The sequence below is a fragment of the Salvelinus sp. IW2-2015 genome, linkage group LG14 (assembly GCF_002910315.2).
Source record: "Salvelinus sp. IW2-2015 linkage group LG14, ASM291031v2, whole genome shotgun sequence".
Taxonomy (NCBI): Eukaryota; Metazoa; Chordata; class Actinopteri; order Salmoniformes; family Salmonidae; genus Salvelinus; species Salvelinus sp. IW2-2015.
This window is the reverse complement of record NC_036854.1, coordinates 26,045,251-26,071,931: the sequence shown is the minus strand read 5'-3', so window position 1 is coordinate 26,071,931 and position 26,681 is coordinate 26,045,251. Positions and strand designations below refer to the sequence as shown.

Genomic DNA, 26,681 nt, shown 5'->3' with positions numbered 1-26,681 from the left:
AATCAGAAAATACATAGCTGGTCAGTTGACTGATGTTGGTCTGAAGTATTTGTCCATTTCATCCTCAGTAGAGATCTGTTCCACCAAACAAGGGGTGACCAACAACAGGTAAGAATCGTAAACTTCCACCCTAAGATTGTAGTGTAGGCACACACTCTTGACAATGGCCCCAATTCAATCTATTCACTGAAATAAAAGAAAGAACACTACTACACTTCGTTACGGGATAACCCGGATCACTCAGTTCCAATGTGGAAATTGTTTGCTTGCCGAGGATCATAGGCTTGAGGTGCCTTCCTTGATCACGCAGGTCGCAAACCTACGTAAGAAACTGGGGAAAACGCAGAGTGGAATGTTTACGCCGGTGGCTGGACGGCGTTTGCGGTTGTTGGATGCATCTCCGCCTCGTCGTTTGTCGTTATCCGACTGGTCGGTGTTGCCCGAGCTTCCCCATCTGATAGCAGAGTCGAAGGAGCACAGCAAGAGGAGCAAGACAATCAACGATGGTCACATGTCACGAGCCGTGGAACCTGTGTCTGCGGCCACAGTGCCTACTCCTACGATTTCCAAGTCAGCAACCTTCCGTCCCTGCCCTGGATCGAGCGGGGCTTCTCCATCTGTCGGAGGCCTGCACCAGGCGCAGGGAGCAACGGGCTCAAGTTATCCTGCCTCTCACCCGTCCATAAAGGGTTCTCCGAATCCTGTGAAGCGTGGGAGTGGGTGGATTTCCTCGTACTGCTCGCCAGCCGTGATTTTGGGCAGCTCCATGGTAAGAAATGTGACCATTCCTGGTGCAAAAACAATGTCCTATCCTAGAGCTCGAGTAAATTACATTACTAAGCTGCTCCCGAATGTACTATGTCGTTACATGGAAATTGATTGTATAGTAGTCCATGTGGGTTTTAATGATATTATGAAGGGCAGCTCTGAAGAGTTGAAACTGGATTTTAAAGAGCTGATTGACTCTCTGCTAGACACTAATAAAAGACCCATCATATCTGGTCCTGTGTCCTCTCTGATCATATCTGGCACTGTGTCCTCTCTGATCATATCTGGCACTGTGTCCTTGCTGATCATATCTGGCACTGTGACCTCTCTGATCATATCTGGCACTGTGACCTCTCTGATCATATCTGGCACTGTGACCTCTCTGATCATATCTGGNCCTCTCTGATCATATCTGGCACTGTGACCTCTCTGATCATATCTGGCACTGTGACCTCTCTGATCATATCTGGCACTGTGCCATCTCTGAATCGTGGAATTGAACGCTTTAGCAGGATTCTTTCTCTTCACAACTGGCTACGTGATTATTGCAGCACAATGGGTGTAACTTTTGTTGACAATTTTGATACCTTTTGGAAACAAAACACATTTTATATGGAGGATGGGATCCACCCAAATCATTTGGGTTCCTGGATCCTTTCACAGCATTATAAGGCTGCGTTGGGACAATGACTTATCAATGACCCAAGCCCAACTCAGTTAATCCCTACCATTGTGACGCTGAGTTGTCATGATGCTTCAGCAAATGTACATTATACCAGGGAAGTTGGTAAACACAATGTAAGTAACCTAATTTATGTCCCTCTAACTGTCCTGAATCTCTCTGTTGATCCTACAGCTACTGTATGCAGTAATGATGTGCCTATGAACCAGAGTTATACTGTTAGCACTAAGGCGGTGTGCCCTAGTAGGAAGTCCACTGTGTGCAGCTCACACTGCACTAACATAAATAACATGAGAATATCTACTTCTGCTAAGCTTCCCAGTAAAGCAATGAAAACCAGTAAAGCAATCCCAGTACAAAAGTTCTCAAAATAGCCCACGTTAACACCTCTTAAGAAACAAGGTTCATGAAATCAATAATTTGCTAGTAACAGATGACATTCATATTATGACCATCTCTGAAACTCACTTAGATAATACCTTTGATAATACGCTGGTAGCAACACAAGGTTATAACATTTACAGAAAATACAGAAATGCCAGTGGTGGTGTTGCTGTTGATATTGAGAACCACATTCCTGTAAAGCTTAGATCTGTAAAGATCTCAAATACTGTTGAAGTAATATGGCGACAGGTTCATCTGCCTCACTGAAAGCACATTCTGGTGGGAAGCTGCAATAGACCACCAAGTGCTAACAGTCAGTATCTGGATAACATGTGTGAAATGCTTGATAATGTATGTGATATCAACAGAGAGGTATATTTTCTGGGTGATTTAAATATTGACTGGCTTTCATCAAGCTGCCCACTCAAGAAAAAGCTTCAAACTGTAACCAGTGCCTGCAACCTGGTTCAGGTTATCAGTCAACCTACCAGGGTAGTTAAAAGCAGTACAGGAATGAAATCATCAACATATTGATTTTATTTATCCTTTATTTAACTAGGCAAGTCAGTTAAGAACAAATTATTATTTACAATGACAGCCTACCAGGGAACACTGCCTTGTTCAGGGGCAGAATGACAGATTTTTACCTTGTGAGCTCGGGGATTCGAACCAGCAACCTTTCAATTACTGGCCCAATGCTCTAACCACTAGGCTACCTGCCGTGATCACATCTTTACTAATGCTGCAGAAATTAGCTTGAAAGCAGTATCCAGATCCATCGGATGTAGTGATCACAATATAGTAGTCATATCTAGGAAAAACAAAGTTCCAAAGGCTGGGCCTAATATAGTGCATAAGAGGTCATACAATACGTCTTGTAGTGATTCCTATGTTGTTGATGTAAAGAATATTTGTTGGTCTGTGGTGTGTAATGAGGCGCAAACAGACACTGCACCTGACACATTTATGAAATTGCTTATTGCAGTTACTAATAAGCATGCACCTATTAAGAAAATAACTGTAAAAACTGTTAAATCCCTGTGGATTGATGAGGAATTGAAAAATTGTATGGTTGAGAGGGATGAGGATAAAGGAATGGCAAATAAGTCTGGCTGCACAACCAATTGGCTAACGTACTGCAAATTGATAAATCATGTGTCTAAACTGAACAAAAAGAAGAATAAACTACACTATGAAACAAAGATAAATGACATAAAGAATGATAGTAAAAAACTTTGGAGCACCTTAAATTACATTTTTGGGAAAAAAGCCAACTCATTGAATCCGATGGCTCATTCATCCCAAAACCCACTGATATTGCCAACTATTTGAATGATTTTTTCATTGGCAAGATTAGCAAACTTAGGCATGACATGCCAGCAGCTGACAGTACACATCCAAGTATATCTGACCAAATTATGAAAGACAAGCATTGTAATTTTGAATTCTGTAAAGTGAGTGTGGAAGAGGTGAAAAAATTATTGTTGTCTATCAACAACGACAAGCCACCGGGGTCTGACAACTTGGATGGAAAATGACTAAGAATAATAGCGGATGATATTGCCACTCCTATTTGCCATATTTTCAATTTAAGCCTACGAGAAAGTGTGTGCCCCAGGCCCGGAGGGAAGCAAAAGTAATTCCGCTACCTAAGAATAGTAAAGGCCCCTTTACTGGCTCAAAGAGCTGACCAACCAGCCTGTTACCAACGCTTAGTAAACTTTTGGAAAAAATTGTGTTTGAGCAGATACAATGCTATTTTACAGTAAACAAATTGACAAGACTTTCAGTATGCCTATAGGGAAGGACATTCAACAAGCACAGAACTTACACAAATGACTGATGATTGGATGAGAGACATTTATGATAAAAATATTGTGGGGGCTGTTTTGTTAGACTTCAGTGCGGCTTTCTATATTATCGATCATAGTCTGCTACAGGAAAAACGTATGTGTTATGGCTTTAACCCCCTGCTATATTGTGGATAAAGAGTTACCTGTCTAACAGAACACAGAGGGTGTTCTTTAATGGAAGCCTTTCCAACATAATCCAGGTAGAATCAGGAATTCCCCAGGGCAGCTGGGGAAGAAAAGACCCTTGCTTTTTTCAATCTTTACTAACGACATGCCACTGGCTTTGAGTAAAGCCAGTGTGTCTATGTATGCGAGGACTAAACACAATACACGTCAGCTACTACAGCGACTGGAATGACTGAAACACTCAACAAAGAGCTGCAGTTAGTTTCAGAGTGGGTGGCAAGGAATAAATTAGTCCTAAATATTTCTAAAACTAAAAGCATTGTATTTGAGACAAATTATTCACTAAATCCTAAACCTCAACTAAATCTTGTAATAAATTATGTGGAAATTGAGCAAGTTGATGTGACTAAACTGCCTGGAGTAACCCTGGATTGTAAACTGTCATGCTCAAAACATATTGATACAACAGTAGCTAAGATGGGTAGAAGTCTGTCCATAATAAAGCACTGCTTTACCTTCTTAACAGCACTATCAACAAGGCAGGTCCTACAGGCCCTAGTTTTGTTGAACCTGGACTACTGTTCAGTTGTCTGGTCAGCTGCCACAAAAAGGGACTGTAAAGCGTCTGTGTGTAGCTGGTGAGATGAGTCAGGCGCAGGACAGCAGATATAGGTAAAGAAAACAATTTTACTCAAAATATATCACAATACAAGTCGTAAATACAAGGCCACACAATACGGACCACAATACAATAAACAATTACTCACAAACCAGCATGGGGGAACAGAGGGTTAAATAATGAACAAGTAATTGGGGGATTGAAACCAGRTGTGTAAGACAAAGACAAAACAAATGGAAAATTAAAGTGGATCGGCGATGGCTAGAAGGCCGGTGACGTCGACCGCCGAAGTCGTGACAGGGACTTAGAAAAACCCTTATTCAGAATAAAAATATTCCAAAACATGCATCTTGTTTGCAATAAAGGCACTAAAGTAAAACTGCAAAGAAATGTGGCAAAGAAATTTACTTTATGTCCTGAATACAAAACGTTATATTTGGGGCAAATCCAACACAACACACCTAAAACAAAAGGTAAAATACACACTGGAGTTGCTTACCAAGACGACATTGAATGTTCCTGAGTTACCTAGTTACAGTTTTGACTTAAATCGGCTTATAAATCTACGACAAGACTTAAAAATGACTGTCTAGCAATGATCAACAACCAACTTGACAGAGCTTAAAGAAATGTAAAAAGAATAATGCAAATATTATACAATCCAGGTGTGCAAAGCTCTTAGACGTACCCAGAAAGACTCACAGCTGTAATAACTGTCAAAGGTGATTCTAACATGTATTGACTCAGGTGTGAATACTTATGTAAATTAGATATACACATTTTCACTTTGTCATTATGGGGTATTCTGTGTAGATGAGTGAGATTTAAAAAAAATATTTAATCAATTTTGAATTCAGGCTGTCGAACAACAAAATGTGGAATAAGTCAAGGAGTATGAATACTTTCTGAAGGCACTGTATAATGAGTTATGCACTTTTCCTTTTACTGATATTAAAAATGAAACAAAACATTTGTTGATTGAATTGATAATATCATTTAAAGTAATAGGTTGCTCAAGCTGGAGACAACATAAACTGTGGAAACATAATTTATTCTTCTTTTAGAATGTTACTGTGAAGGAGATTGACTGCCACCAACAGAACCCGCCATAGTTTGATAATGGCGATGTTCACCATCCTGCACGAGCCCGCTGAGCTGTTTAACCTCAGAGAGATCTACTGTACGCAGCCTGGATGATCTACGTAAGTAATGACCTGCCTGCTGAAATCTCAATTAAATCAAACATTGATTGGAAAACCTTTCATCATATACAGTGGGGCAAAAAAGTATTTAGTCAGCCACCAATTGTGCAAGTTCTCCCACTTAAAAAGATGAGAGAGGCCTGTAATTTTCATCATAGGTACACTTCAACCATGACAGACAAAATGAGAAAAAAWWTTCCAGAAAATCACATTGTAGGATTTTTTATGAATTTATTTGCAAATTATGGTGGAAAATAAGTAAATGTGAATCTTGCAGAACTTTCCCAAATTGGAATTGGCTTGAAAAAATATGAATGATTTAATCTCTAGCAAACACAACATTTCGTAGGTTACAGATACATCAGTTAATCAGGGGTCCCTTTTCCCCCCAGGGACCCATATTTTTTAAGTTGCACTATGCAGAAATCGCACCGCCATTTCCTGGTTGCTATAATTCTAATAGTTTGCCTAATTTCAGTTTATGTGACAGAATAGGGTAGAAAATCATTATTGTACCATCTAAACCGCTGTGAAATATATTTTCCATAGACAAAAATATTGTTGTTTCAGCTGTTTGAAGTACTTGTACAAAACCGAAAGCAAAAGACCAAAAAACAAAACTTAATAACGGGAAGCATAGAAATAGCTTACATAGAACTGATCTACTGCTTCTTAGACTTTCAAGCAGAATGATAGATCTATAACAAATGTGAATTTGGTCAGGTCGGGGAAAAAGTTACATATTTCCACTTTAAGACCAACTGAAGATATCCCCATGTGCAGCAGGGTTGTGTTTTTTTTTTTGGGGGGGGGGGGGGGTTACCCCTCAAATCAAGTAAAGTCTTTTACTTTCGGTTTTGTACACCAGCTTTAAGAATTTGTTCTTAACTGACTTGCCTAGTAAAATACAAAATAATATAGCTTTTTTTTTTATTTATTTTTTTTAAATAAATGATAATGGATGCATACAGTATATCAAACAGAATAATTATTGATAGAGGAAAGTCTTACAGCAGATATAAATGAGCAAAGTAGTGCAACAGCTTGAACAGAGAAAAACCTACAAATTATATGGAGAAATGCATGGATAAAGTATAAAAATAAAAAGTAATACAATTTTAAAAAATCAAAACAAGAGCAATTGTTTTACATAGGCTACTTAGAGGCCTACCCATTAAAAACTGTTAATGGTACCTGAACTGTATTCGGTTACAAAGAGTACATTTATAAGGGTCCAATCTAAAGTTTAGAAGACATGGAGACAACAATCAGATAGAATATTTAGAAATGAGCTGATGTACAGATGTAGAGGGGAGAAGGAACTTGAAATGAGCTGATGTACAGATGTAGAGGGGAGAAGGAACTTGAAATGAGCTGATGTACAGATGTAGAGGGGAGAAGGAACTTGAAAGCAAAATGAATTAGCTGAAAGAGATGAAAAGTGAGATGTAAGATCAAATTGAGAAAAATAAATAAAAGTTTATCACACAAATCAGCTGGTTTAAAAGTTATCCTCCGTCCCGATGGGAATTAAATAAATATCGTTCTACGGTAAATTCTATAAAAATAATTGAATGTATTTTCTTCAAAACTAGCTTGCAACAATAGATGGAAATAAAACTAGCAATTGTGCTTGCTGCCGCAGTGTGACGTGAGCAGAAAAGRTAACTTGTTAACCAGCGCATCTGTACGTTCATGGTATCAAAAGACAGAAATTAAAGACATAACAAATCTAATTAGGAGTAAATAAAACAATAGACACTGTAATAGTGAACAATTTAATGCTACTAAAGATTGATAACGTCTTACCATCTCTTGTATGTGGTCATGTTTGGTGTCCCTGGCAGGAGGTCTCCCAATGCAAGAGGCTGGACCTGCATCTGTGAGTCACATGGAGGAGAGATTGATGATGGATACAAATAAGGTTAATACTACACAGTAACTGCCTGAGTCCAAACAGGACACTTATGTTATCCTGTTAATTGTTAGTAAGCCATACTGTAGTACAACACTTTAAAACAGCCAGCAACTCAAAAGGGAGTTTTCAGTTACCCCACAAATAAAAAACTAAGTGTGACAAAATTCGGGCAAAACTGTCTAATATTCAATATCTGCGGGGTGACAGAGTAAACAATTTGCCAGTCAATGAACAAATGTAGATAGCTACTTTACTGTACAAGGAGGTCCACTATTGTATCGGGTTTACACAGAAATGCAAGTGACAAACAACAACCTTTCTTGCAATCTTAACTTTAAGCTCAGCTTTCAAAATCATTCTAAAACCAACAATCAGTTACATTTATAGTGCAACACATTTCGATGAGAGTTTTTTCTGTTAAAGCATCTACAGTATGGGAATAGCACAAGCCCAATAGCATCAGAGCGTTAACAGCAATGCAAGGACAATGACAAACACTGAGATATGAGTTGAGTGAGTTTTCAACGACCTTTGTGTCACAACAGATGCATGGACATCCTAAAGATAGTGCAGTCCTTGAAATGCAAAGGAGAATCATGTTACACAGCAGAACAGTGGTAAGGTGTCCAGCCATCATTCCTTCTATCTGACAGACAGAACACAGTGTTGATAACACGAGAAGACTGGACAGCTGAGAATGGGGACGTATAAAGAAAGGTTGAGCCTAGAATAGACTGCTCAAGTATTGAGACTAAGTAAGGAGCTTGATGAGAGGGAGTGTGGTCCTCTGTAGCTCAGTTGGTAGAGCATGGCACTTGCAACACCAGAATGGGGGGTTAGATTCCCGGGAGCATACGCACGTTGAGTTGCTGTAGATAAAAGCGTCTGTTAAATTGCATATATTTTATATTATAAACCAGGTAGTTTGGGTCCTGGATGCTGATTGTCTGAAAGCCATGGTATACTAGACATTATAAACTGGGTGGTTCGAGCCCTGAATGCTGATTGGCTGACAGCCGTGGTATATCAGAACGTATACCACATGTATGACAAAACATTTATTTTTACTGCTTTTAGTGCTGATTACGTTGGTAACCAATTTATAATAGCCATAAGGCACCCTGTAGTATATGGTCAATATCCCACAGCACTGCGTAAGAACAGCCCTTAGCTGTGGTATATTATCCATATACTACACACACCTGGGCCTTCTTGCTTAAATATACCATGTGTATGACACAAAATTACTTGTTTACTGTTCTAATTATGTTGGTAACCAGTTTATAATTACAATAAGACACCTCAGAGGTTTGTGGTATATGGCCAATATACCACACCCCCTTGGGCCTTACTGCTTAATTCAAACATTTGAGGGTTGTGGGTCATGGTCGATTTTATAGGCTTGAAATGTATTAGCTGATGGGTTGCAGGGTGTTACATTATCCTCATGGTAAAGAATAGTGATAGTCTTGGCTTACAATACGTTGCTTCTTTTGAAATCCATCTTCGAGAGAGATAGAGAACATAATTTGTTTTTAACCATCTACTGATATTGTTTTAGGGTAAAAACTCACTGTTTTGTCATTATCAGTATGTGTTCCCTCCTGTAGTGACAGGAATTAATTTCCCGACAGCTGGGAATTGGACACCTAACAGTGTCATTGAGGAGTAGCATGTGGAAGTAAAGTAAGGAACCTCAAGGCTGAATGCACAAGGTGTGAAATTGTAGGAGTCAAAGGTGCTCCTCTATGTGCTCCTGAAGAGGTCTAAGGAGGGAAACTCTCTCTGGTGATGACAACCACTTATACAGTATTATCACCTCGTAGACAACTTGTAGACAGCTTCACACTAATGCACTGACAGCCATCTTGACCTTTAACAGCACGTTACTACAAATCTTCAGACATTATTATGCCCCTTGGGTCAGCACCTTACATACTACTCTACACAGACGTTTCTAACCTGATTAGTCAGCACCTTACACAAGTTATTTAAAACATTTAACATTTTGAGTCCCCCTTGTTAAAACTAGCATGAGTTTCTTGAAAGTGACATGTACAGGTAACTGCCAAAATAAAGGAAACACTTGAGTAAATGAGGGATACAAAGTATATTGAAAGGAGGTGCTTCCACACAGGTGTTTCCTAAGTTAGTTAAGCAATTAAAACCCTATCATGCTTAGGGTCATGTATTAAAAATGCCCAGTTACCCATTATTTAGGCTACCATGGCTAGAAGAAAAGATCTCAGTGACTTTGAAAGAGGGGTCTCAAAGGAGCATAGGGGGTTTAAAGGTTGWGTGTGTCTCAGTCACCAGATCTCAACCCAACTGAACACTTATGGGAGATTCTGGAGCAGCGACTGAGACAGAGTTTATCACCACCGTCAACTAAACACCAAATTATGTCATTTTTCATGGAAGAAATGTTGTCGCATCCCTCCAATAGTGTTCCAGAGATTTGTAGAATCTATGTTCTGGCAGGTTGTTGTGGCCCAACGCCCCTATTAGGACACTTTATGCTGGCGTTTCCTTTATTTTGGCAGTTTACATTTTATCAGACGCTCTTATCCAGAACGACTGGATATTTTGGCAGTTACCTGTACATGTCACTTTCAAGAAACTCATGCTAGTTTTAACAAGGGGGACTCAAAATGTAAAATGTTTTAAATAACTTGTGTAAGGTGCTGACTAATCAGGTTAGAAACGTCTGTGTAGAGTAGTATGTAAGGTGCTGACCCAAGGGGCATAATAAGGTCTGAAGATTTGTAGTAACATGCTGTTAAAGGTCAAGATGGCTGTCAGTGCATAAGTGCATACATTTTCATACTTTGCTCCATTTGTGGCTTAAATTAATTGAATTATGGGCTCTTCATAAACTGTACACCCAAAGAACAATTTCACAGGGTTATTTTTGTCATCAAGGACAAAGGGAAGGAAACTATGTCACGTCAACAAGATGAGGTCTAGTTTAATACTTCAGTAGCTGTTACAATGCATAGAAGAGTGACCTTGTCTTGGTGAACAAAAGACAGCTGCACTTGTCATAAGAACCCTATTGTGAGTTTACGCACTGCAACAACACTTTCTCGTGTCCCCCTCCAAGTGTTCACAATGAGCATAACCGGGTATTTCTTAACAAATAATGGACATACATTACTTATGGTTTCAAACYGTTTTTGGAACTAACTTACTTTGTGTCATTGCACGTTAAAATATATAATTGGATTAATTCCCATTGGTCAAATATACATGCTTGGCATTTTTAGATAACTACAGTGCTTGAGACTGCCCTATGATCAAGTGGGCTTTCAATGCAGCCAATTTCTCCCCTCCTCTGTCCACCCTGGAATAGCCTGTTGTTAGAACGAGCCTGATAGGTCAAAAGAGGTATACACCTCTAGCCCCAAATACAGATCTTTTGAAATAATCAGTCTAATTCTTGTCCTGACATGGCCCATCTCCATATAGGGCTGATCAACACTCTATAAAGAGTGATGGAGACCAGGGGAGACAGACCAGGGGAGACACAAGGCACTGGACATCCTGAAGGTAAGCATATAGAGGCAGTCTGCTGAGGAGGGCAAATATTATCATCACAGGACCTAACAATAGTCATTACCACATTTAAACTGGCAAGTTGATTGATATTGGTCTTTATATTTGTCTATTTCATTCTCAGTAGAGATCCTTTCCAACGTATCCAAGGTGTGACCAACAACAGGTAAGATTCATAATCCTCTAAAAGAGGTTCTACAACATGCCTCCTAGTGGTTTGTGTGAAGTCTTTTAATGTGTTTCATGAAAACTATTAACAAATTCTTATTCTAATGCCATTTTTATATTTTGGTCTGTACTCAATCTAGTCAACTTGTATATGATGCATAATACGTCTTTCCCGTACAGTAATTACATGTAGTCAGTGTCATCACTAACACAAGCTGTAGATTTGAGCTAYAGTGGACCTAGCTACTTTTGGTCTGCTGTGAACCTCACATGTTTTGGTTTATTTTCAATGTGCTATTGGTTTGCTGACCTTCATATTGTTCAGATAAAGTCTTATCAATCTAGGATTCTAAATCTGGTAGCCTACTGGTGTTCTGCCTCGACATGATTTTTTAAGCTATTATTTAAAAGTTCTATTGGTCTGCCATGCTACAGAATACTACTCATATAAACAGTATATACATACAGTGAAACTAATATTTCAATTGATTTAGGTCTTTGTGGGTAACATTATTGGGACCAATTTAAATAATAACTTAAGTATTAAGGCTAATTTACAAGTATAGTGTAGAGAATCATTGTACCTTCTAAAACGATGTGAAATAACTTTTACATAACCACAAATATTTATATTTTCAGCTTTTTGAAGCTGTTGTACAAAACCGAAAGTAAAATACACAAAAACTAAACTTAAGAACAGGAAGCATAGAAATAGCGCATATAGAACAGATATACCGCTTCCTAGCCTGGCTTTCAATGATCACGACATATCTATAACACATATTTCTATGTTAATTTGGTTGGKTCGCACAAAAAGTGACATATTGCAGCTTTAAGTTTGAGAACAGTTTGTTATGAGAATCCTAACATACAACAAACCTTGGCAACAGTGAGAAGACAGCCACATGTAAATCTGTAGTTTAGCAAATGTAACCTAATAATACATACACAAATACATACATATCCACAACAAATACATGATATTATTCCAACTCAAACCTGGTACTGTGTGTAATATATACATATGTATGTGTTCAATGCTCTTTTCCTGCCTGCACAGGTTTAAGAATGGGGGACGCGTTGATGGCAGAGTTTGGCGGCGCAGCTTCCTATCTGCGTAAGTCAGACAAGGAGCGCATGGAATGCCAGACTAGACCCTTTGACATAAAGAGAGAGTGCTATGTGCCAGACCCTGAGGTTGAGTACGTCAAGGCCACAATCACCAGCAGAGATGGGGCTAAAGTCACCGTTGATACTGAGTTTGGAAAGGTAAATATTTTGGTGAAAAGCATTTCTGAAAATATATGACCTGGAGAAAATCACAAGATAATACATTTTCTACTAGGATAACTCTATGATTGATGAACAGTTAGTTATAAACTRATATAAGTTATGTGCTTTACTGTTGACTATAAACATTCTTCTCACGAGAGATAACAAAGAGCAGAATCCTGACTTGAGATCTTTAACTTTTATGCAAATCAGGCATTACATGTAAATGGTTGATTTGTGAAAATTCAACATTGTGTGCAATCTCAAGATTGGATTTGTCTCAAAAGCTGACGCTCTACACCATGAAATGAAACAAAATCATTTAATTTGCCCATCTTTCAGACTTTACTGTGAAGGAGATGACGTTCACCCCCAGAACCCGCCAAGTTTGATAAAATTGAGGACAGGGATGTTCACCTTCCTGCACGAGCCTGCTGTGCTGTTTAACCTCAAAGAGCGTTACGCAGCCTGGATGATCTACGTAAGTCATGCCTGCCTGCTAATATCGCCATTAAATCAAACATTCATTCAATGAAACTAAATCTGCATCTCCCTCGTCTTCCACAGACCTACTCAGGGCTTTTTCTGTGTCACTGTCAACCCCTACAAGTGGCTGCCAGTGTACGATCAGTCTGTTGTCAATGCATACAGAGGCAGAAAGAGGACAGAAGCCTCCTCACATCTTCTCCATCTCTGACAATGCCTACCAGTAATGTTGTCAGGTAAAATATAACTTTTCCTTTTCATCTACATTGGCATATCAAAAGATTTTTGTGTAATGAAACATTTACTGATACTTCTCTTTCAAAGACAGGGAAAATCAGTCTGTTTTTCACGTAAGTACATCAACCAAAGGTTAATTTGATTTGAGGCTATTTAAGATTAAGATAAATTCTGAGACATAAAACATTTATATTTCAATCCCAGTGGAGAATCCGGTGCTGGAAAGACTGTGAACACCAAGAGGCATACCAGTACTTTGCCAGCATTGCTGCTGTCGGCGGAAAGAAAAGCGCTGCAGAAGAAAAAAAGGTAAATAGAATGCAAATGTTCATCATTATCGATCCCAAATTAAACATTCTTCATGGCTGGATGAGCATATGTTGACCAAATCCATTTTATTCATGGAGTATTTGGTGTTCATTGCAGAATTTTCACACTGTATGGATGTTGGTTTCTAGGGAGCGCGGAGGATCAAATCATCCAGCGCAATCCTGCCTGAGGGCTTTTGGTAATTGCCAAGACCATCAGGAATGACAACTCCTCTCGATTCGTAATGTTGTTCTTTGTTTGCAGTCAAAGACCATTCAAATCTTATCATAAATGTTCATCTGATCCATATCTTCTGTATTTGAATTTATTAGATAATTTTTATTAGGATCCCCATTAGTTGATTCAATGATGTCAGCTAATCTTCTTTGGGTCCATCAGCTAATCTTCCCTTTGGGATGTATGTGTGCAACAGACCTGGGTTAAATACAATTTGTTCTTTGTTTCTTTCAAATACTTTGTGTTTGATCGAGCCTGCCTAGAGTGTGAAAGGTGTGATTTAAACTTCTGGGACTATTCCATCAGTTCCATTACACCACGCAAGCTCAATCAAGCACACCTATTCAAAAAGAAAACAATATCTACTTGAACCCAGATCTGGTGTGCTCATTCATTTCTGCTTTGACAATAACTTACAGGGTAAATTCATCCGAATTCATTTTGGAGTCACTGGAAGCTTTCGTCTGCTGACATTGAGACTTGTGAGTACAATAGATATTTGCTCAGAATTGAACAGATCTCTTTGACAGGAAACACATTAATACCAAAAGCACTTTTCAATACTGATCAGATCTTCTGGAGAAGTCACGTGTAACTTCCAGCTCAAGGCTGAGAGAGACTATCACATCTCTACCAGATCCTGTCCCAAAGAAACCAGAACTGCTGGGTGAGTATTAAATCATCAAACACTACTGAGCAGGGTTAAGGTCTAATTCTGAACTCAACTGAGAACTTCTGATTACAGATTTTATTGGATCCCATGATAAGATGAGCAAACAAATACTGTATAAAATAAATAATACAAAATACTGTGCATTTTTTAAATTAAATACATTTTATACTAATTAAATTGCTCAGAGAAAGAGATTTTGTTTATAAAATCCTTGTGAGGACAACGACATGAGCTTTTTCTAAAATGAACATTGGATAACACATTGGGAGGGAATCTTAGAACCAGCGGTTCCCAAACTGTGGGTGCGCCCTGGTCGGGAGGGGGCCTTACACTATAATTATGTTATGGGCTGATAACCATGCTGACAACAATCAAACTGTGCTGTTCGATATATTTCAGAGAGTGGCTACTCATACCAGCAAATCCTATGACTCGCCTTGACTCCCCAAGGAGAGAATGCTGTTACTTCCATTAATGATGCAGATGAGCTAATGCGTACTGATTCGTAGTTAAAATAATGTTCTAATGAACACTGTATGTGCTTGTAAGTAAGCATTCACTTGCAAGGTTGTTAGTTGGCATGTGACAGAATAAATTTAAACTTGATTTTGAATTTGATTCCACTTGATTTTGAATGTATCAACTCTCTTCTCTCCAATCAAAACAAGTGGCTTTTATTTCGAAACTAGGATGCCTTTAATGTGCTTGGATTCTCCCAAGAAGAGATTAATGGCATTTATAAGCTGACTGGGGCCATCATGCACTACGGCAACCTGAAGTTCAAGAATAAGCAGCGGGAGGAGCAAGCAGAGGCAGATGGCACTGAGGGTGAGCACYGATTAAAAACCTCTCACTTTAACATAAAGTAATGTCTGAAAAATCTGACGGTCAGATTGCCTCCTCCAACCATAAAACTTTGCCTTTCCAGATATTGACAAAGCCGCATATCTGATGGGCCTGAACTCTGCTGACCTGGTCAAGGGGCTGTGTCACCCAAGGGTCAAAGTAGGAAATGAGTGGGTCACCAAAGGTCAGAGTGTCGACCAGGTGAGTCTCAAGAAAGTTGTACATTTCCAGGAGATAATAATTTTGAGCATAAAACTTCTGTTTAGAGTTGCTAATATTTTCATGCCTGTGATTCCCCATTGACGATGCTTTTTAGTCCAGGGCCTGATCTGTGTCTGGGAAACTGTCCCTATGCGTTTATGTGGAGCCTACGTTTTGGCAAATTATTTTCTCAATATTTTGTAGGTGTACTACTCCATTGGTGCACTGTCAAAGAAAATTTACGAGAACATGTTCCTCTGGATGGTGATAAGAATCAACCTTACTCTGGACACAAAGAACGCTCGCCAGCACTACATTGGTGTGCTGGACATTGCCGGCTTTGAGATCTTTGATGTGAGTGATTTGATGAAAAGCCACGTCATGAAACGATTCATCTAAAACATTACAGCTGACAAAATAAAGTAACTGTAAACTTCTATTTCAGTTCAACACCTTTGAGCAGCTGTGCATCAACTTCACTAATGAGAAGCTGCAGCAGTTCTTCAACCACCACATGTTTGTGCTGGAGCAGGAAGAGTATAAGAAAGAGGGCATCGTCTGGGAGTTCATTGACTTCGGCATGGACTTGGCTGCCTGCATTGACCTCATTGAAAGGGTTGGTGTCTTCAGTTTCGCAGTAGTTTAATTTATATGATTGAATCTGATTTCAAACATCACAAGGGCAATCTTCCTAAATGTGTTCAACAACTATTTCTCATATTTATTCACTATGCTTTTGCCTTAGTATTCATTTATTTTCATTCATTTTCCCCTTTCAGCCCATGGGTATCATGTCCATCCTTGAAGAGGAGTGCATGTTCCCCAAGGCCAGTGATTCTACATTCAAAGCTAAGCTGTATGAGAACCATCTGGGCAAAAATGCATGCTTCCAGAAGCCTAGGATTATTAAGGGTAGACCAGAGGCCCATTTCTCCCTGGTTCACTATGCTGGCATTGTTGACTACAACATTGGTAACTGGCTGGTGAAGAACAAGGACCCGCTGAATGAGACTGTGGTCGGACTGTTCCAGAAGTCAAGTCTTAAGTTCCTGGCTAACCTCTTTGTGAGCTATGCTGGAGCAGAAGGAGGTACTATGTGTTTTTAATCGGCAAAGACTACAAACCACTAAAATAAATACAAATGTACATGACAATAATATATTTAATTGATATCATTATTATCCAGGTGCTGAAGAAAAAGCGGCTGGAGGAAAGAAGAAGAAAGGCTCTTCCTTCCAGACTGTGTCTGCATTGCACAGGGTAAATCTGACTTTAAATCAATATACTTCTGATGTTTTCAAWTGGCAGAAAATAACAAATGTATTATATTTGYGCTAAATTTGASATGTCAGTTTGTTGTGGATTGGCATGTTAGCATTAAATGCYGTTATGACTCGTGAGGTACTGRRAGTMATTTATGGAAAATTCTACATTTGWCRTACTYACAGGAGAACTTGGGTAAACTCATGACCAACTTGAGGTCTACTCACCCCCACTTTGTGCGTTGCCTCATCCCCAACGAGACCAAGACTCCTGGGGCCATGGAGAATCCTCTGGTCATGCACCAGCTGCGCTGTAACGGTGTGCTGGAAGGCATCAGGATCTGCAGAAAGGGCTTCCCCAACAGGATCCTGTATGCTGACTTCAAACAAAGGTACAAATTATTATGCTTTTATTATGCATAAATTCAACTGTTTACCTATTCAGGTGTTCCATTTTTGAAGATAATTGCTTTCTGCTTTAAATTCAGATACCGCATCCTCAATCCAAATGCTATCCCTGAGGGTCAGTTCATTGACAACATGAAGGCAGCAGAAAAACTGCTGGGCTCTCTGGACATTGACCACACCCAGTACAGATTAGGACACACTAAGGTACGTTCCCTAAATAGATGAAAAGCAATAAGACCTGTTGGACMTGCAGCAATTACGGGGTCCAAGCAGTATATTACCACTAGGTTAACCTGAGAAATGCCTCTTGAAATAACTGATGACATACCACTGATCATGCTTACTACATATCATCTGTCTCTAGGGGAAATGGATCAAGTCAAGAGATACAAATATTTACCATGTAGTAGATCCATATCTGGCAATATATAAGATATTAAAAGCATTGTGGCCATACTGTTTGAGATAGACTTTCTGTACATGTTTTTAAAAAACGCGCCCATTTTTTTTTTTWACTCTCAGTCATGCGGGGACAGAAGTTGTAAAATGAATTGCACATTACAGGGCCAACTTGTGGTAAATTTGTGCCATTTTCGCAGAGTCAAGAAATTAGCAATCTAAACATGACTACTAAGTTTTATAAATCTGGGATACCACATTCAAGTTATTTGTGGTCAACTGGCAGAAAAATACATTCGTACAAATACAAGACGATCCAACCACCACATTATGGCCTTTGTGTATCATTAGGTGTTCTTCAAGGCTGGTCTCCTGGGTACCCTTGAGGAGATGAGAGATGACCGTCTCGCTCTCATCATCACTGGCATGCAGGCCCGATCACGTGGTCTTCTTGCCAGAATTGAGTTCCAGAAAATCGTTGACCGCAGGTTGGAATAAGAATAGATACAACTTCTGCAGACAATATGGTGGAGGTGGAAAAGGGTGTATAAAAAGCTACTTCTATTCCATTTAACAGGGATGCCTTGCTTGTGATCCAATGGAACATTCGTGCCTTCATGGGTGTCAAGAATTGGCCCTGGATGAAGATGTTCTTTAAGATCAAACCACTGCTGAAGTCAGCAGAGACTGAGAAGGAGATGGCCAACATGAAGGAAGAATTCCTGAAGCTTAAAGAGGCTTATGCTAAAAGTGAAGCCCGTAGAAAGGAGCTGGAAGAGAAGATGGTCTCCCTCATCCAAGAGAAGAATGACCTGCAGATAGCTGTCCAAACTGTGAGTAACTTTAACTGCACTACAGTTACGTTTCTGCACTCACATCCTTTGTCAAAATTGCCTTAGTTAACTAGAGAAATGTAAAAACAGAGAAAGAGGAGACATGATTTGCTAAATAGGTATGTACAATCAGTGGAGCATTTGTAGTCTCCAAATATTTTGCCACCAAACAAACTTCTGAGCTTTGGAGAATTTGATATACTTACAATATATTGACACATTSACAGTCAGAAGACACTATTGGTGATGCTGAAGAGAGATGYGAGRGTCTGATCAAGAGCAAAATCCAGCTTGAGGCCAAAGCCAAAGAGCTGACAGAAAGACTGGAGGATGAGGAGGAGATGAATTCAGAGCTGACTGCTAAGAAGAGGAAGCTGGAAGATGAGTGCTCAGAACTCAAGAAGGACATTGATGATCTGGAGCTCACTCTGGCTAAAGTGGAGAAGGAAAAGCATGCCACAGAGAACAAGGTAAAAGTTGTTCTTCATTCATTGTTAAAACTCCAATTGATTGTTTTGGATGAAAGCGTAATGACATTGTTTCCTTAGGTTAAAAACCTGACTGAAGAGATGGCAGCTCTGGACGAAATCATTGCCAAGCTGACCAAGGAGAAGAAGGCTCTGCAGGAGGCTCATCAGCAAACGTTGGATGACCTGCAGAGTGAGGAGGACAAGGTCAACACGCTGACCAAGGCCAAAGCCAAACTGGAACAGCAAGTTGATGATGTGAGTACCAAATAGGAATTCATAAAAATTACAACAAATAAGTAATATTCTAAAATAGGCTACAATAGAATATTGTTTGATATATCCTTCATCAGCTTGAAGGGTCTCTGGAGCAAGAGAAGAAGGTGAGGATGGACCTTGAGAGAGCCAAAAGAAAGCTGGAAGGAGACTTGAAGTTGACCCAGGAGAGCCTAATGGACCTGGAGAACGACAAGCAACAAATGGAGGAGAGAATGAAGAAGTAAGATCACAGATCAAAAAATGCTTATAGAATATTATTCAGTAGAAAATGCTTTCTCAAAAAGCATGTTCTTCTCAATAGGAAGGACTTTGAAATGAGCCAACTCAACAGCAAGATTGAGGATGAGCAGGCCATGAGTGCCCAACTCCAGAAGAAACTGAAGGAGCTGCAGGTATTTCAATAGCATTATTGAAAAGGGAATCTTTCTGTTACACTTGCAGAGTTGTAAAGTAACGAATTACAACTACTCTCGTTAATGCAATTGAGTAGCTTTTCCAAGTATTTTTCAAAGTCAGTAATTTTATTCTAGTTGAGTAAAATGTTGTGTAACAGTATTCTACTTAAGTAAAATATTTAAGTAATCCTTACACCCCTGATTTTAATTGCTTTGCATGTTTAATTTATTTTAAAATGTTGCCTTGTTGAAACTCATAAAATAAACTAACTTAGATCCTACTGTACATTAATTTTCTCGAGTACTTTTTCAATTTAATGCATGGAAATTATGTGTAACAACATTCAGATAATTAGCTAATTTTGCTAAGGTTATCAAGCTTAATGAAGTAATCAGAGTACTTTTTAAATGATCTACCGTTTACTTTTACTTGAGAGGGATATTTCAGTACTCTTTCCACCATTGTACACTTGACACTTGTTCTGTAAATCGTAATTCCCTCCATTTCAGGCCCGCATTGAGGAGTTGGAGGAAGAGCTTGAGGCTGAGCGAGCTGCCCGTGCCAAGGTGGAGAAACAGAGGGCAGACTTGGCCAGAGAGCTGGAGGAGATCAGTGAGAGACTGGAGGAGGCAGGTGGAGCCACTGCTGCTCAGATTGAGATGAACAAGAAGAGGGAGGCTGAGTTCCAGAAGGTGCGCAGAGACCTTGAAGAGGCTACTCTGCAGCATGAGGCTACAGCTGCCACTCTGAGGAAGAAAAATGCGGACAGTGTGGCTGACCTGGGAGAGCAGATTGACAACCTTCAGAGAGTGAAGCAGAAGCTGGAGAAGGAGAAGAGTGAGCTCAGGCTGGAGTTGGATGATGTGGCCTCCAACATGGAGCAGATTGTGAAGTCCAAAGTATGTGGTATCACTAAGAAAAAAAAAAAAAATGTTATCTGTACATGCTTTTTAAAGATGTAATCTAGTGAAGGTGTTCTGTCATTCAAAAAACAAATGTGTTTTTAGACAAACTTGGAGAAAATGTGCCGCACTCTGGAGGACCAGATGAGTGAATACAGAACGAAAGCTGAGGAAGGACAGCGATCCATCAATGATTTCACCATGCAGAAAGCAAAGCTTCAAACTGAGAATGGTATATTAACTAAAAACCTGGACATTCACATGAACAGCAACAACAAATAACCAAATAAGTAATATAATTTGAAATAATTAGAATTGCATTAAAACAGGTGAACTTGCCAGACAGCTGGAGGAGAAGGACTCTCTGGTCTCCCAACTGACCAGAGGTAAGCAGTCCAACGTTCAGCAGATTGAAGACCTCAAGAGACAACTGGARGAGGAAGTCAAGGTATTTATACWAAAAATGCAGTGTCAATAATCAACTTCATTTAACCTCCGGCATAATTTGATTCTTTACAAAATGTCCTTACCAGGCAAAGAACGCACTTGCCCATGCAGTGCAGTCTGCTCGCCATGACTCAGACCTGCTGAGGGAGCAGTATGAGGAGGAGCAGGAGGCCAAGTCTGAGCTGCAGCGTGGCATGTCCAAGGCTAATGCTGAAGTGGCTCAGTGGAGAACCAAGTATGAAACTGATGCCATCCAGAAGACCGAGGAGCTTGAAGATGCAAAGTAAGGATGCTTAATTTAAATTATTATACAAAAGTATTGTAACCAATAGAATCTTATATATATGGGGGATACAGATTCAGAAATGGCTGAAGAATTGCAACATTTACCTGGTTAACTCTGCAAATAGCACTGCTGGGTGATCTGAAAAGTCATAGTCAATCGATCAATAAAATAATAATACACTTAGCAAAAATGGTTATCTTTAATTTACAATCTGTAGAAACTAAGAGAATAGAAAGAAAGGTTCAGAACTTTTGTGAAACATCACAACTGTATGGTGTTCAGAGATAGATGGGAGGGGTTGAGGKTAGCTGAAGGATGGGACTAAAAACAAACAAAAGATAACTCATGTAAAATATACTGCGTCTGTAAAATGTATATAGTATGTATAAGATGGAAGTAAGAGTGTTGTTGTTGTCGTCCATTAGTTTACTCCAATTAGGGGAGGGATGGTAGGGTTTGGGGAAAATAATAAACGAACACATATTTAAAAAATATATACATTTAATAATATATCTTTATAAAAAAAWATATATGGGGGATTGGAAAGTATGCAGACAATTACATTGATAGAAGCCACAATCTATTTGCAATATTGAAGCTGACAAAAAAAAGAAGCAAGGTTTCTTTCTTACTTTCTCTTACTTTTAAGGCTATTCAACCTTGGCTGAATTAGTGACACACAAATGTACATGATGATACATAGATTACCTGATATACAACCATTAAATATCAGACGGAAAAAAGGCAGATGTCTTAAATGTTTCTCATCTATGTCAATCCAGGAAGAAGCTGGCTCAGCGTCTGCAGGATGCAGAGGAAGCTGTGGAAGCTGTTAATGCTAAATGCTCCTCCCTGGAGAAGACTAAACACAGACTCCAGAATGAGATTGAAGATCTCATGGTGGATGTGGAGAGATCTAATGCATCTGCTGCCGCTCTGGACAAAAAGCAAAGGAACTTCGACAAGGTAAGAAAATAAATTGTAGACAAGTCCAATTAGCCTTCATTACCACTGTGATTATTATTTGACCCTGCTGGTCATCTATGAACATTTGAACATCTTGGCGATGTTCTGTTATAATCTCCACCCGGCACAGCCAGAAGAGGACTGGCCACCCCTCATAGCCTGGTTCCTCTCTAGGTTTCTTCCTATGTTCTGGCATTTCTAGGGAGTTTTTCCTAGCCACTGTGCTTCTACACCTGCATTGCTTGCTGTTTGGGGTTTTAAGCTGGGTTTCTGTACAGCACTTTGTGACATCAGCTGATGTAAGAAGGGCTTTAAAAATACATTTGATTGATTATAGTACATGATAGGGACAGCATGTAGCCTAGTGGTTAGAGAATCCCAGCTCAGATGAGAAAATCTGGCGTTGAATTAGCCGACAACCAGAAGGTTGCTGTCATCATCCTACATACCCTTGAGCAAGGCACTTCACCCCTATAATTGCTCCAGGGGAGTTGCACTGCGGCTGACCCATTGCATTCTGCCCGTGTTTTCTCGGGGGCTTAGGTTGTGAGCATCGTTCTTCTGTAAGTTAATGGACAATAAAGTACATCTTATCCTAATAATATACCGTATTGAAATCACTTACGTTTCCAGGTCCTGGCTGAGTGGAAGCAGAAGTTTGAAGAGTCTCAGACTGAGCTGGAGAGCTCCCAGAAAGAGGCCAGATCTCTCAGCACTGAACTCTTCAAACTCAAGAACTCGTATGAGGAATCTCTGGATCATCTAGAGACCATGAAGAGGGAGAACAAGAACCTTCAAGGTCAGAGCATGTGCATTATTGCCTATATAACTTAGTTAATTAAAGATCAATATGTTATAGAGATCCCAAAAATATTGTAGTTATTAGGCTTGGGTGTTTTTCCATATGTACTGTATACCGGGGTATTTTGAAATACCGACGTTATGATTTTCAATACTATAAATGTAACTATCTAAGATGTGCCAAATAAATATACACCAACGGTAATACCGTATACCCCGGTATGAAGGTATGAACATCTGGATACAGCCCAACCCTACCAGTTGTCACAAAAAGATTTATGTAAAATTATATTTTTCCACAGAGGAAATTTCTGACTTGACTGAGCAACTTGGTGAGGGAGGAAAGAGCATCCATGAGCTGGAGAAGATCCGTAAACAGCTGGAGCAGGAGAAGGCTGAGATACAGTCAGCTCTAGAGGAAGCTGAGGTAAGAATAGAAAACATTTACTGATAGTGAAAGTACCAGAATTGAATTGTAAAATATTCTCAACTATGGGTGGCTGTGTTCTCATAGGGCTCCCTAGAGCATGAGGAGGGCAAGATCATGAGAGCACAGCTGGAGTTCAATCAGGTCAAAGCTGACATTGAACGGAAGCTAGTGGAGAAGGATGAGGAGATGGAGATGAATAAGAGGAACCAGCAGAGAGTGGTGGATACCCTGCAAAGCTCCCTGGAGTCAGAGACTCGCAGCAGGAATGAAGCTCTCAGGCTGAAGAAGAAGATGGAGGGAGATCTCAATGAGATGGAGATCCAGCTCAGCCAGGCTAACAGGCAGGCAGCAGAGGCCCAGAAGCAACTTAAGGGTCTTCATTCCCATCTGAAGGTAATACTTCCACACCATTGTGAATTAAAAATATTGCTTGTGCCTTCACAAAAAGCCAAACCACACTGTGAAACAATAAATATAGTAAAATCATAAATTCTCTCTACAGGATTCTCAAATGCAGCTGGATGATGCTCTTCGTGGCAATGATGACCTGAAGGAGAACATTGCTATTGTAGAGAGACGCAACAACCTGATGCAGGCTGAACTGGATGAGCTGAGAGCCATGGTGGAGCAGACKGAGAGAGGCCGCAAACTGGCTGAGCAGGAACTGCTGGATGTTAGTGAAAGAGTTCAGCTCCTGCACTCACAGGTAAGACGGTAATAGATMACAATTTGTGTTCTCCTTAAAATGTCTGCGATTTGAGACTTGTTGAGGTTATATTAAAAGTAATTTGTCATATATATGTRTAGAACACCAGCCTGTTGAGCCAGAAGAAGAAGCTAGAAGGTGACACATCCCAGCTTCAGAATGAAGTGGAGGAAGCTGTGCAGGAGTGCAGAAACGCTGAGGAAAAGGCCAAAAAGGCCATTACCGATGCTGCCATGATGGCAGAGGAGCTGAAGAAGGAGCAGGACACCAGTTCTCATCTGGAGCGCATGAAAAAGAACATGGAGCAGACCATCAAGGACCTGCAGCACCGCCTGGATGAAGCTGAACAAATTGCCATGAAAGGTGGCAAGAAGCAGATCCAGAAGCTGGAGTCCAGAGTAAGTGTCTGAGGCCCAGCTACATAATCTTCTATTAATTCCAAATCATTTTTCATATTTCTAGCTTTAATATTAAAAGCAGTGTAATAACAACGTAATTGGAAGTAGTGTGTTAACATCCATCATGTCTTTCTAGGTGAGGGAGCTAGAGAGTGAAGTGGAAATGGAGCAAAGGAGGAGCAGTGATGCTGTGAAAGGWGTCCGTAAATATGAGAGACGCATCAAGGAACTCACCTACCAGGTACATCATATATTTTAATTTGACAGTGCACTATTAACATGCTAAGAATCAAATGTAAGATATACAAATGACAATTTTTTCCTTTCTTTTTGGCTACAGACTGAGGAAGACCGTAAGAATTTGTCCCGTCTTCAGGACCTGGTGGACAAACTGCAGCTGAAGGTCAAATCCTACAAGAGAACTTCAGAGGAGGCTGTAAGTAGAAAACGTTCCATCATCCAACTGATGAATCTGTAATTCTCAAATTGTTGTTTGCAAGAAACTTAACATTATTCACAGGATTTTTAACATTCATATTTAACATTATTCACAGGAGGAACAAGCCAATTCCAGTTTGGGCAAGTTCCGCAAGATTCAGCATGAACTGGATGAGGCAGAGGAGAGGGCTGATATTGCTGAGTCTCAGGTTAACAAGATGAGAGCCAAGAGTCGTGATTCCGGCTCCAAGGTCAGTGAAGTTACCTTTTTAACATACATAGTTGTAATGGTTATAATTAAGCAGATTCCCATTTGTAATGTATGGCAAAATCCTCAACCTTAAATAGCTTCAAAGCTAAAGTCTGGGATCTGGGAATCTGTTTAATGGTCTTTTCAATTCTCTATATTCACCCATTGATTCCTGAAGAAAATAAGTAATACATTAATTATTTGTTAAATTGTTACTAAGTAACTATACCTGTTGAAATTCCCAACTGTAAAATTTCAACCAGAGGTCACAGTATAAACCATTTTCTCATAATCAATCCATCTTCTCTGTCACAGAAAGGAAAGGATGAAGAGTGAGGCCAAGAGTTGTGATGTCGGCTCCCAGGTCAGTTCTTTCCATCAAAATAATGATATTGGTTTTCATTTGTCATGTATGACGACGGCCCCAACATCAATAGCTTTGTAAGTATTTGATGTCCAATAACCATACGACTACCTATAAAGTGTTATTCTATTATATTCTATACATTTGAATAATATTTCCTGTCATGGGTTAAAAAATGTTTTTTCAAAAGCATAATATTTATTGGTGGTGACTTACTGTGATGGCAAGCAACGCATTGTTATTTACTTATAAATACTAGACATTTACTTAGATAAACACTAGACATCRTTGCTTCTTTCATTATTTTTGTAAAATCTTTAATTTACTAGTAAACAGTTTGTGTAATGCATGATGTTTGTAGTGTATTCTGTAAACTCAAACAAGGTGTCCCATTGTTTCATTTATAGTTGATGACCCACAGAATATTCTAAGAATGTTTTTAGTGTTCACAATAGTTAATTCACTTTGAACCTTTATCCATCTTCTGTCACAGAAATGTCATGATGAAGAGTGAAGCTCTCGGATGGACCTTACTGAACATCTCCTGACTATAGTGATATAGTTTTCTATATTCTCCATGTAACATGAGCAGAATAAAGAATAAAGTCAAGTTAAAATAGGCCTTCTGTGTTTTGCTTTTTTCTATTACAAACAGGAATTCCAGACATTTTATAAGCATGAAATCAACTATTATTTAACAAAATTAAGTAAACACTAGTTTTCATAGAATATACTGATAATTTACCCCACAGARGATCAGGAAAATAGACAAACATCTCTGGCGGTGTTCCTGAGCCAAATTGTGTCCCCTAAATCAGTGGCTTCCAACCAGGGGTACTAGGACCCCTGGGGGTACTTAGCCTATCCACAGTGGGTACTTGGGAAGACTCATGAGACCATAGGCCTACTGGTAAAATGCACGAGGGGGTACTTCAGTAGTATTCTGGCAGAGCAAAATTCAGTTGGTCGTACAGTAATTGAAAAAGGTTGGGAACTACCCTAAATGGACAGGTACATTGTTCAGAAAATACCTAATTAGACAGAAAGTGAAACTACTATCCACACCGATGAACAATATATTTTGTTTGCCTAAAACTTAGGATTTGTGAGGTT

The 26,681-nt window shown here is 39.5% G+C and overlaps 1 protein-coding gene, 1 long non-coding RNA gene and 1 pseudogene across 2 annotated transcripts; 2 read left to right on the top strand and 1 right to left on the bottom strand.

The window, feature by feature from the left end:
• Positions 1-4,560: 4,560 nt before the first annotated feature.
• Positions 4,561-17,116, bottom strand: LOC139028673 (uncharacterized). Its single transcript, XR_011480893.1, has 3 exons — positions 17,027-17,116; positions 7,444-7,514; positions 4,561-7,059 (listed from the first exon to the last, which is right to left on the bottom strand). It is a non-coding gene; the product is annotated as an uncharacterized lncRNA (long non-coding RNA).
• Positions 11,033-13,769, top strand: LOC111973492 (myosin-6-like; annotated as a pseudogene).
• On the top strand, positions 15,185-26,188 carry LOC111972756 (myosin-6-like). The gene is made up of 29 exons (XM_023999824.2): positions 15,185-15,317; positions 15,418-15,536; positions 15,741-15,890; positions 15,982-16,152; positions 16,316-16,625; positions 16,723-16,796; positions 16,985-17,190; positions 17,287-17,410; positions 17,957-18,093; positions 18,183-18,438; positions 18,666-18,908; positions 18,987-19,163; positions 19,259-19,404; positions 19,486-19,576; positions 20,090-20,479; positions 20,588-20,714; positions 20,812-20,930; positions 21,016-21,212; positions 21,998-22,181; positions 22,815-22,980; positions 23,285-23,409; positions 23,497-23,805; positions 23,915-24,118; positions 24,220-24,516; positions 24,653-24,757; positions 24,857-24,952; positions 25,071-25,205; positions 25,520-25,568; positions 26,062-26,188. The coding sequence occupies exons 1-28, from the start codon at positions 15,248-15,250 to the stop codon at positions 25,538-25,540; spliced, it is 4,749 nt and encodes a 1,582-aa protein (XP_023855592.1). The 5' UTR covers positions 15,185-15,247; the 3' UTR covers positions 25,541-25,568; positions 26,062-26,188.
• The last annotated feature ends 493 nt before the right edge of the window (positions 26,189-26,681 follow it).